A 12,029-nucleotide genomic window follows, 5' to 3' on the forward strand; every position below is an offset into this window, starting at 1 on the left:
TGTGATTGATCTTCATTCACAAAATTGGTATTGAAGTTTCTTTGCAACTAGTAAATCGAATATCAGTGTGGAGTTTGCTTAACATGTTAAATGAGTTGCTATGACTCTTTTTTAAAACCCTTATTTTATGTAGTCTGAATTACAATAAACTACACAAAGTTATATAGAAACTGATTCAATTAAAAATGCAAGGATAAATTAATATTAAAAAAGTCCAGTAGTTTATGAAATATGACCTCTTAGAGTACATTAACATCTGTTGGTAATGTATGGAGAATTTCTAAATATGCACTTTTATAAAACTTTACAATGGAATTAAAATCTTAGCGTTTACTTTGAAACACATGAATCACAAAGGTTACATTCAAGAGCAGCACAATCATATAAAATTATCTTTAATATTTCTGATCGTGGTGTTATGTGAACATTAAAAATACAGCAAAAAAGCGTACAGAACAAGGGATTCTATCTAACACAGTATCTCCTCCAAATTGTTCCATTACATTGACCACTACAATCTTTTCAAGAAAAGTAGTTCAACTACTCATACACTTGGGACTGCTTACAGCGTTCACAAACTTTTCTTCCTCTAATTATCAATAACTGCAGTTCCAATTTGATAAATATTTTCCAGCAAATTATCACATTGGATTGAAACTCATCCCATGATAATTCATTGGAGTAGAATTTAAACTAGCAGCACTATCTTGGAATCTTGGTCGTGGAGGTGATGGACCCTGAGGATGTGCAAACTCCACATGACGTGTGTCCATGAACCCTCCAACCATCCCTGTTGTTGGAGGAGGTGGACATATTGCAGGAGATGCTGTCGACACTGGCATGCTTTGTTCTGGTGCGTTATTGGTACTTTGTGATGAGGGGGAGGTGGAAGTGCGAACCTCTTGTTTGACACATGGAGGGGAAGAGGATGTGGGAGCATCTTGTTTGACACGAGCTTTCAGACTGGGACGTGTAATAGGGTATCCACGTTTCTTGTATTCGAGCCATAGCGTTCGATTGTTGACTCCATACATACGAGCTGCTTTACAAAACCCCATACCACCTAAACGAACTGCTTCCAAAGCGCGCACAAAGTTTTCATCCGCCTGAGGGTTACTGCTGCGTTTTCGTCTATGATGCTGGCTTGCAGCAACAGGACTTGCACAAGGACTGGCACATGGACTGATACAAGAATTAGGCCATGGACTTGAAGGTGCTGAGGGTGATGATGAACCATATGGACCAACTGTTCCACAAGAGGTAGCAGGCAGCATCTGATGTGGTTGAAAAACTGGCCCTGCATACTGAGGACCATCACGTCGTGCCACAGAAGGAGTAGAAGGGGGCTCAGGAGCACAGAAGGCAGATGTTCCCTGGACCGAGATACTACCTTGACAAGATGACAGAGCAAAGCGGGGATAACCGTGCTCCAGCAACGTCCATTGCAAGCCTGGGGGAGTACAACAGGTGTTAGGGATAGAGGGAACATTGCATTTACATGGCACAGATACGTCGTAGAATCAATTCATCAATTTGAACATTCCTGACCAGCACTACAGTGCAGAATTATCTCAAAAAAGTACTATTTTAAAGATAACAAACATTACAACGTATCTGTATTCCATGTAAAGCTGAAAGGACCATGGGCTAGTTGTGAAATAGAGGGTGTATTAAAGATATGAAATAGGAGTTTTAAAATGAAGATGAATAAGTCATGGCAGATACTTATGCTCTGTAAAACAAACTTCATCTGGGATTTATGAAATCAATGCAATTTTCATCAAATGCTTCCTCAGAATATTGTACCTAACTTATTAGCCAAGATACTACGACAAATCTGTGCCATTAAATTGGGTGAATACACTATAGACATAATGAGTTAACTTTTATGAGACTAATAACCAACTCATGCACAACTATGCCTACTAATCAGCTATTTTTCGAAAATATCCTCACACTATACTGTAACATACGACATGCATACGTTTTTTAACTCTCCTCCGCTATATACTTAATTGTAATTCTGAAGTAAACCTCATCCTCATTATTGAAGAAACTTATTACCTAAGGTAGATTTTCAGATCACTTATGAGGAGCTAAGAGACTAAGTACAGATTCACAATTCATGTCAGACTATATCACAGTGCCTTTGGACAATAGGTATAAACACCAAGATAGGGCCCAACGCAAATAATGAATTTGTATACTTTAACACAGATCTTCAAAGTATTATCATAAGAAAACAACAAACGATTATAAAATATAACATTTAAGTATGTCTTACCTCCTTGAGAAGTCATTGGCTGCTGAGATGTGGATGGAACAGGCCCAGTATCTGCAATGGGTGTTTCACCTACTCCAGTACTACTGTCGTGTGACATTTGCTGGAAAGAATTCAAAACAAGTCTCCCTTAATTTTCTTCTTGCAAATCACGCATATATTTCCCTTGATATAAAATGATATAATGTGACCATTGTTGAACAGCAGTGCACAGAAATCAGTAAAGCCACAGAAATCCTTGTTATGTAATGTTATTTAATTTTGGTCTTGTCATCATTTTAACAATTTTTACAGTTGTTTGGGTAAACAAAAGGAACATTTAAAAACTGAAGGATTTATGAATTAGAAAATGTTAATTTGAAGAATATATTGAAAGTTATTTTTTTAATTATTGTATGAAGAAGAAGAATTACTGAACTAAATTGTATTACCATTTTATATTTTGTACATCAAGAATTGTAATTCTGAAATGTGTTTGAAAAATTTGAAAGGGTCTTTATTTTTGAGGCAGCCTATACTGCACGTGTAAGTTTTCGATTGTGAAATAGCTGTGTTTCGTAAATCCAACTCCCTTGAACTTGCCCATATAAGGAAATTAACTTTTATTGGTTGGAATAACGACCTTTCCCATTGGTGAATATGTAAATCTAAGGAAATTCTGTGATTTCATTGGCTACCTGTAATTGTACGATTTCCTGTTTCGGGCTCCTCGTGAGAGCTAAGTGTTTTATCCGCGTCTTTTCCATCCGACCAGCCTAGCGAGCGCACGTGCTCGGGGGTCTGTTCTCCTCTGGGAACTCCAGTCTCTCTTGGTGTGCTATGTCTATTGTGTTTGATTTTATTTAATTCATTCTCGTGTTTCGGCATTTCTTGTTTAACGTAACTTTCCATGATTTAAATTCTGCATGTCGGAGTTTCCTCTAGATTCCATCATTCACCAATTTTAATTTTGTCAGACTGTCACAGCAGCTTAGTTTTCGGAAGCAACACTCTTTTCTGGTTTAGCATTTTTTAGTTTAATGTAAATGTAATTTTTTCTCTTCAACAACGATATTGTATGTTATATTAAAATTTTGATTTCATATGAGGTTGCCTCCCGTCATTCAGTGTCAATTTCATGTTGGAGTTAATTTCCTATTGTCCAAGAGCTTGATCAGATTATGGCTTTTGTTTTGTAAGTTTATTTAAATGTCCGTTGATTTAGTCTTGTAACTGTCAGCTACTCTGTCATTTGTTTGATTTTATCTGAAATTGTATCTTTCCTTTTGTTAATTTTAATATATCTGAGCTCAAGGGTGATCGTCGCGCGCTTCTCTTTTCCCACAATGATATACGTTCCCATGGCCTTATTAGGGTTCCTACCACGTTCCACAATCCTTCCTTAGTTGTCACTGTTAGACCTGTAAGTTGAAAGTTGCTGCAACGCGAACTTGGCATTGAAATTGGTTTGGTTTTAATTTCATATTTTTCTGATTCACTATATTATTATTATTATTATTATTATTATTATTATTATGTGTAGATGCTCACTGACTGCTGCAACACAACATTTTAAGTGTTGTATCCCATTTACACTTAGAATTGAAAAAGTAAGATCATACAAGAGAGTCAGGAACTTGGATGGGAACACACAATAGAAGTAACTTAATGACAGGTTAGTCTGTGAAGAGGAGGCATATTCTGTTGTTCCTATTGTTTCGTACATAATCTTATTCATCACTTGTTTGTTCATTTCCATTATGCTGTGAAGTAGTTATAACACAAACCACCTTTACTTTCAAAATAAAATGAGTACAAAATAGCAGAAATATTATAAAGTCATTTGCATATGTAACAGGCTGTGAAATGCAGTGATAATTTTTAAAGCTCTATGCTAAGCAGACTTCCTTATTACCAGTAGCTTCAGTTTATGTTCTCCATTTGTATCTGATATCAAACCTCTTTAGATTTCTTGTAGAATGGGACAGTATTTTCTTTCCTTGAGGCTAGAGCTAGAGATGGTAGCATTTTAAAATTCAAGTCAGTTTTGCCAAAACTGTACAGTTCATTGGAAGTATTTCTTCTTCCGCATAATTTGTTTAAATTTCTTATAGAATCAGGTTCCAGTCTCAGAATTAACAGAAAGTATTTCACAGCAATTTTCAAGCGGTCTTATGTCATATCGCTTCTTCCTAGTTGTACAACCATCCTGAACATACATACATACATACATACATACATACATACATACATACATACATACATACATTATCATTATAGACTGTTATGCCTTTCAGCATTCAGTCTGCAAGCCTCTGAGAATTTACTAAACGTCGCCACAATCCTCGATTTGCAACTAGTGTTGTGGCTTCATTTATTTCTATACCTCTTATCTTTAAATCATTAGAAACCAGTCTAATCATCGTCGTCTTGGTCTCCCTCTACTTCTCTTACCCTCCATAACAGAGTCCATTATTCTCCTAGGTAACCTATCCTCCTCCATTCGCCTCACATGACCCCACCACCGAAGCCGGTTTATGCGTACAGCTTCTTCCATCGAGTTCATTCCTAAATTAGCCCTTATCTCCTCATTCCGAGTACCCTCCTGCCATTGTTCCCACCTGTTTGTACCAACAATCATTCTTGCTACTTTCATGTCTGTTACTTCTAACTTATGAATAAGATATCCCGAGTCCACCCAGCTTTCGCTCCCGTAAAGCAAAGTTGGTCTGAAAACAGACCGATGTAACGATAGTTTCGTCTGGGAGCTGACTTCCTTCTTACAGAATACTGCTGATCGCAACTTTAGCTTTACTACACCTTGATTCAATCTCACTTACTATATTACCATCCTGGGAGAACACACAACCTAAATACTTGAAATTATCAACCTGTTCTAGCTTTGTATCACCAATCTGACATTCAATTCTGTTGAATTTCTTACCTACTGACATCAATTTAGTCTTCGAGAGGCTAATTTTCATACCATACTCATTGCCCCTATTTTCAAGTTCCAAGATATTAGATTGCAGGCTTTCGGCACAGTCTGCCATTAAGACCAAGTCGTCAGCATAGGCCAAACTACTTACTACATTTCCACCTAACTGAATCCCTCCCTGCCATTTTATACCTTTCAGCAGATGATCCATGTAAACTACGAACAGCAAAGGTGAAAGATTACAGCCTTGTCTAACTCCTGTAAGTGCCCTGAACCAAGAACTCATTCTACCATCAATTCTCACTGAAGCCCAATTGTCAACATAAATGCCTTTGATTGATTTTAATAATCTACCTTTAATTCCATAGTCCCCCAGTATGGCGAACATCTTTTCCCTCGGTACCCTGTCATATGCTTTCTCTAGATCTACGAAACATAAACACAACTTCCTATTCCTCTCGTAGCATTTTTCAATTACCTGGCGCATACTGAAAATCTGATCCTGACAGCCTCTCTGTGGTCTGAAACCACACTGGTTTTCATCCAACTTCCTCTCAACGATTGATCGCACCCTCCCTTCCAAGATGCCAGTGAATACTTTGCCTGGTATACTAATCAATGAGATACCTCGATAGTTGTTGCAATCCTTCCTGTTCCCTTGCTTATAGATAGGTGCAATTACTGCCTTTGTCCAATCTGAAGGTACCTTACCAACACTCCACGCTAATTTTACTATTCTATGAAGCCATTTCATCCCTGCCTTCCCACTATACTTCACCATTTCAGGTCTAATTTCATCTATTCCTGCTGCCTTATGACAATGGAGTTTATTTACTATCCTTTCCACTTCCTCAAGCATAATTTCACTAACGTCATTTTCCTCCTGCCCATGAGCTTGGCTGTTTGCAACACCACCAGGATGATTTCCTTTTACATTGAGAAGATGTTCAAAATATTCTCTCCACCTCTCCAGTGATTCCCTGGGATCTATTATGAGTTCACCTGAATTACTCAAAACACGGTTCATTTCCTTTTTCCCTCCTTTCCTAAGATTCTTTGTTACTGTCCAGAAAGGTTTCCCTGCTGCTTGACCTAGCCTTTCCAGGTTATTACCAAAATCTTCCCATGACTTCTTTTTGGATTCAACAACTATTTGTTTTGCTCTGTTTCTTTTATCTACGTACAAATCCCTGTCTGCCTCGGCCCTTGTTTGGAGCCATTTCTGATAAGCCTTCTTTTTACGTTTACAGGCTGCTCTCACTTCATCATTCCACCAAGATGTTCGCCTTTTCCCATCTTTACACACAGTTGTTCCTAGGCATTCCCTTGCTGTTTCTACTACAGCATCCCTGTATGCCACCCATTCACTTTCTACATCCTGAACCTGCTTACTGTCTACTGTTCGAAACTTCTCACTAATCATATCCATGAACTTGCAGCAAAATTGCCCTCACCTTCCTTTAAATCATTCCTAAAAGGCAAAATATTTTCTTACAAATTAGGTCGTCAAACTGACCATACTTGCTGTCTTTGTTGAATAAACCACATGAAGCAAGCGTCATTCATATATTCACACTCAGATTTCTTCACTGACTTCTGTATGAAAGATGAACTACCTGAGCACTTACTAGAAGAAAACTTTTTCTATTTTATATCTGTTTCTATACCAATCTGCAACTGTCACTTCACCAACCTCTTACCGAATATTAAGTTTTATAAAATGTTGTACCTCTGTCGAGTCTTTTAAAGGCTTTCAGTTCCACATAAAAAGGCAATAACTTACTCTTGCCACTCATTTTACAGTTAACATAGATAAACACACAATGAAAAGTTTAGGAGTAACATACAGATGTGCACACTACCGTTCAGAATAATGGTCAGCCTGTTACTTATTTGTTTTTAGTGACAGCTGTCGCTGGGAGGGCTTTATACTTATGAAAGGAAGTCATAAGTTTGATGGACACACAACCTCAATCAGTTTTCTCCCTAGGACCTTTTTAATGGGCTTAGCTGTTTTTACAGACCGCCTGGCTAACAAAACCTGCATATGTATTAGTTACATAATATTGTCACATATATGAGTCATTGGCTGCTCCAAATTAAAATGTAGGTCTCAATACTGTAAAACTGATAATTTAAATGATAAATCTTCAATGCTGTCAGCATAATTGCATCAATTATATCAGAGTTTAAATATTTAGCTTGACTATCATCATGTAGTGTCAGACGCGAGCGTTGTCTGGATTGGCGTGGAATCACAAGCGAAAACTCCATTTCGCAAGACGTAACAAACCCATAGGGCACTCCACAGTAACAGAGTGGTAAGCCCCGGTGCTATGTAATTATGAACAAGCAGTACAACACTAGAAGTTCAAAATACTCTGTTATGTCTTGTTTAGGATAGTTACAATAAAATAGTTCAATTTTGCTATTAATGTATACTAGGGTGTCGCTTAGAAGGGCAATTTTTTTTTTTTTTTTTCATTTATTGAAACACATACCCCGTTATTGTGTTTATTAGTCTATTAGTTACCCAAGTATAGAATTTCAACTTTCTACAATAATTTTAACCCGTGCCGACGGGGCCTAAAAGTTTTAGAAAATAGCTGCTTAAAGGGTCTCTAAATGTAGTTGTAGGTGATCACTCAAAACAATTATTTTAGAGAAATATAAATGAAAACAAATTTATACAATGTTCTTCTTGTAAGTAACAAAAAAGATACAATTTTTATAGTTATTCATTTGGATATTTCCTCTTCAAAGTCTCTTTTTTACAATCTGGGTAAATTTTTCTATGTTCTTGCACACAATTTAATAAGAACTGCTTCTGTTCTTCATCTGCGGTAATCAAACCATGAAAGTCTGTCATTAGTTTAACAGCTCTTTCACTGTGTCATTAACTCCTTTTAAGGTAGAAACCTTCTTTTTAGCTTCCAGAAACGCCATGTTGTCTTTCCATGAAGATACAATTTCTTGAAGGAAACCACTGTCAAGTTTACTGTCAATCTTTACTCTTGACAGAAACAAAATCACTCAAAGATTTCCCTGAAACAAGATAAAAAATACTGTAGTGCCTATAAATAAAACAAATAAGTTCTAAATTAAATACCAAATTAAACACTACTAGTCTACTACTTACCATATAGAGAGCCAGATATCTCTTCTTTCGATGAAACATATCTCTTTCCGGAATCACCAAAGCTTTCTTTTTGTAAGTTTTCTACAATGTTTCCTTTAGTCTGCTCATCAACTTCATTATAAAAAAATTGAAAGGATGGCTATTTCCTCTGACAAGTACCACAAGTGTTGACTGAACATGTTTAAAGCCGCATTGGAAATCAACTTGTCAACTTTCTCGTAATTTTTTCAAGTAAAAAAAAAAAAATCTTGATTCGGCGCTTTTATCGCCAAACTACATCCAAGCCAGGGCTTCACATAAACTGCCACAATGAATAAACAAACATCTTGTAAAGCTTGTTTGTCCTTAGAGCTCATTTTAAACTGGGACTTCAGTAAACACATTTTAAGGAGTAAATAGCTCTTGCCATCCATCGTGCTTGATGTATTGTACCAGAAGGTATGATTTTTATTTTATTTTTAATGTCTCCACCCAGAAAAACATTAGGGAGCTCAATGAGCTCGCGATAACCATCTCGTACAGTCGATTTTGCCAGCTCATTGTTAAAAAACGTCACTAATTCAATAATATTTGCCTCACAGAGATGTTGTTAGACAAAATCAGTGCACGGTTCGATGGCACTAGGATTGTCTCTAAACTTTTTGAACTGCGGAATATCAGAACTGCTAGTGATTTGTTGGATCTATGATTCAAACACACTTTTGAGCACCAGTTTGTAAATATGATGGCGGCAAGGAGAGAATAACAACTCTCTTTCTAGTTTTTGCTCTACAATCACACAAGCTCCGTTCAAGCGTCCTGTATTAGATGCTGTTGTATCACAGCACATTATTTGTACCTTATCATCCAGGTTCCAGTCACGAAAGGCATTTGACACTGTTTTCGCTTGCTCTTTGCCGGAAGAGTTGTCTAACTTCGGCACAGCAAGAAGTTGTTCTTCCTCGTCATATGAAATAATAATTGGTAGAACTTCTTACGTCCAGAGCAAGTAAGAATTTTCCATCCCAATGAACAGTAACTACTTTGGGCACGTTATTCTGAAAATCGGATTGAATGAATCTCGCTCTATCTTTTTTCATTTGTGTTCAAATGCGTTGAATAGAAGATCTGTTAATCGAGTAATTGTCAGAACTAAGACCAAGTGCTTCTACTACAGACTGAATTATATAAACAGAATCTCTGATGCTTAGTTGACATCTGTCTAAAGTTGCAACTAATTTAGATGTGATAAAAAAAATCTTTTCTTCCTCTTCTTGTCGACGTAGCTAAAGAACTTACAGATTGAGGTGTGGATGGCAGAGATTCTTCCACGCTTTCTTCAGAGCTTGTGGATTGTTCTTCTACGTCTTCATGTGTATCAAAAGTCTGTGAAGTTGCAGATTCCAATGAGCTCACGGAAGGCATTTGCTTTAGTTTCTTTTTATCTTGTGCGAGTTTTCTCAGCCTGGCCCTTTCTTCAATATCAGCCAACTTTTTGTCAACACCCGCTAGGCACCCCGGACGCCCTGGCTCTCTTTGCTTTTGCATAAATATTTAATCTTCTTCGATTTTTATTCTTTCAAGAGCATCAGCATGTGCGATATCGAATAAATTATCTAATTCAAGCTGAAAGTTCTCTTCGCGGCGCCTATGTAAATCCTGAATCTTCTTGCTATTTTTTTGCAGTTCTCGCCAGACCTGATAAAGATCCACTAACTTCTTAACACCTTTAGGCACAGGTCTGGTAGGTATTCTAGCCTTTTCCCAGAATATATTGCACTCCCGAATGACAAGATTTGCACTCTCACTAACAGTCAACTTTACCTCACGTATGTTGACAAATAGAACTGCGAGAACTTGACGATTAGATGGTAATTTTGCGCCTGTTATTTGGTGATTTACTTCACCAACCAAGAAAATGCTTTTTTTATTGCTCCTTAGTTCCACTGACATCTTCGAAATATAAAACAATCCATGATAGCTACACGATAAGCAAAAACTGACAATAACAATGGGAGCGCGCCACTCTTGTGGCGCAACTTGTATGGACATGTTTGCACGCAAGTCGGCATGGGTTGCACTGTTCCAAATAAGGAAAAAAAAATGTTTTCGGGCGTTTTAGGCCCAAATGAATAAAACAATAACCTATGCATTGCAAAATTAAAACTATGAAAAATAAGGGACACCCTGATATTACTGTTAACACTTTGGAGACGGAAACGTCATTTCATTGCTGCTGACGGAGATCGGGGCATGTTTTCACAGTACCTCAAAAATAGCAGCTACCGTTTCAGCGAGCTGTGATTTCAGTAGGATACTATAAGCATAAAATGAACTAGTTATGAGCATAAGTCAAGAGCTCTTCTTTCAAGGCATTGGTAACACGGCCACCGTTCCTACATAACCTGGCGTTGCGTCATTGTTGACTCTCAGCTGTGAAAAGGGCGGGAAAGTACGTAGGGTACATGCGGACTGGAAGAGTGTGTGTTCCAGAGGCAGGCTTGTTTGTGTAATTCTTGTGAATAGTTAGCATGTCTAATTCAAGTGAACGAAATTTCGACAACGAATAGATAATGGATGTTCTTATGGAAGACACGAGTTCTGAAAAGAGGATGAGGATAACTCAAGAGCATCAGCATGTGCGATATCGAATAAATTATCTAATTCAAGCTGAAAGTTCTCTTCACGGCGCCTATGTAAATCCTGAATCTAATTGCTATTTTTTGCAGTTCTCGCCAGACCTGATAAAGATCCACTAACTTCTTAACACCTTTAGGCACAGCTCTGGTAGGTATTCTAGCCTTTTCCCAGAATATATTGCACTCCCGAATGACAAGATTTGCGCTCTCATTAACAGTCAACTTAACCTCACGTATGTTGAAAAATAGAACTGTTCGTTGTTTGACGAGGGGGTTGCTTCGAGTTGCTGCAGGTTGTCATCTGTACGCGGGAAACACCCACATTTTTAGGAAGCAGTATAAAACAGTGTTACGAGACCCACTTCAGGAAGTGGTATAAAACAACGTCACACTTCACACCAATTTGAAATTTGCTCATTATGTACATTTAGTTGCCTGAAGCACAAGGATCATCATGTTTAATTAATGTGTAAAAGCAAATTACTGGTTGTAAACAAGGATACCGCTGGTTAGAATCTGTATTAGAGTGTTTCAGTAGATGTATCCAAAATATTAGGCAGACATCGAAATATTAACCGAACTGATGTCCACAGCTGCGTCCGATTTTTTCATTTTTAAAACTTATTGTCTTCATAAATTTATATTTTAAAAATTGCTGCACTATTAAAACAATTAAACTCATTTTTATATAGAAGAACGTGCGATCTTTCTAAATAATCAAAACGTTGCTATATTCTTGGCTTACCCTAGCATTAAAATGATTTCAAAAACCATTACAAATCCTGCAATTTCTGGAGGGTAGCTTTTCAAATATGGCCGTCTTCAATGTGTTAATGCCCTGAGTGAAATACATTTAAATTTTATCATATTAATTTTTTACGGAGTATTCCCCGTCCAGCTACTCATTCCCGCCACCCGGCTGATGAAAATTTCTGAGAAGAACAGGGCTCAATTAAGGAAGGGATGAACAAACAGTAAACGGACTCCTAAAAAATCACCCTACAGGTACGTGTCAATCTGTAGGAGCGAAGTAGAAGCATAGTTCTTTAAGTAAGTACACTGTAAACGAAAAAT

The 12,029-nt window shown here is 37.4% G+C and overlaps 1 protein-coding gene across 7 annotated transcripts in view; it reads right to left on the bottom strand.

Annotated features, from left to right (window-relative positions):
• Window positions 1–12,029, bottom strand: part of BtbVII (BTB-protein-VII) — a 346,577-nt gene that overhangs the window by 168,248 nt on the left and 166,300 nt on the right. For 6 of the 7 annotated variants that reach the window (XM_067147339.2, XM_067147341.2, XM_067147340.2 and 3 more), the window contains exons 6-7: window positions 2,285–2,384; window positions 224–1,450 (exon numbers count right to left, since the gene is read on the bottom strand). In XM_067147339.2, coding sequence (XP_067003440.2) covers window positions 642–1,450; window positions 2,285–2,384 — 909 coding nt within the window. In that variant the 3' untranslated portion in view covers window positions 224–641. Of the gene's footprint in view, window positions 1–223; window positions 1,451–2,284; window positions 2,385–12,029 lie in introns of those variants that run through there. The other variant, XM_067147343.2, reaches the window with a different exon arrangement.

The sequence above is a fragment of the Anabrus simplex genome, chromosome 5 (assembly GCF_040414725.1).
Source record: "Anabrus simplex isolate iqAnaSimp1 chromosome 5, ASM4041472v1, whole genome shotgun sequence".
NCBI lineage: Eukaryota > Metazoa > Arthropoda > Insecta > Orthoptera > Tettigoniidae > Anabrus > Anabrus simplex.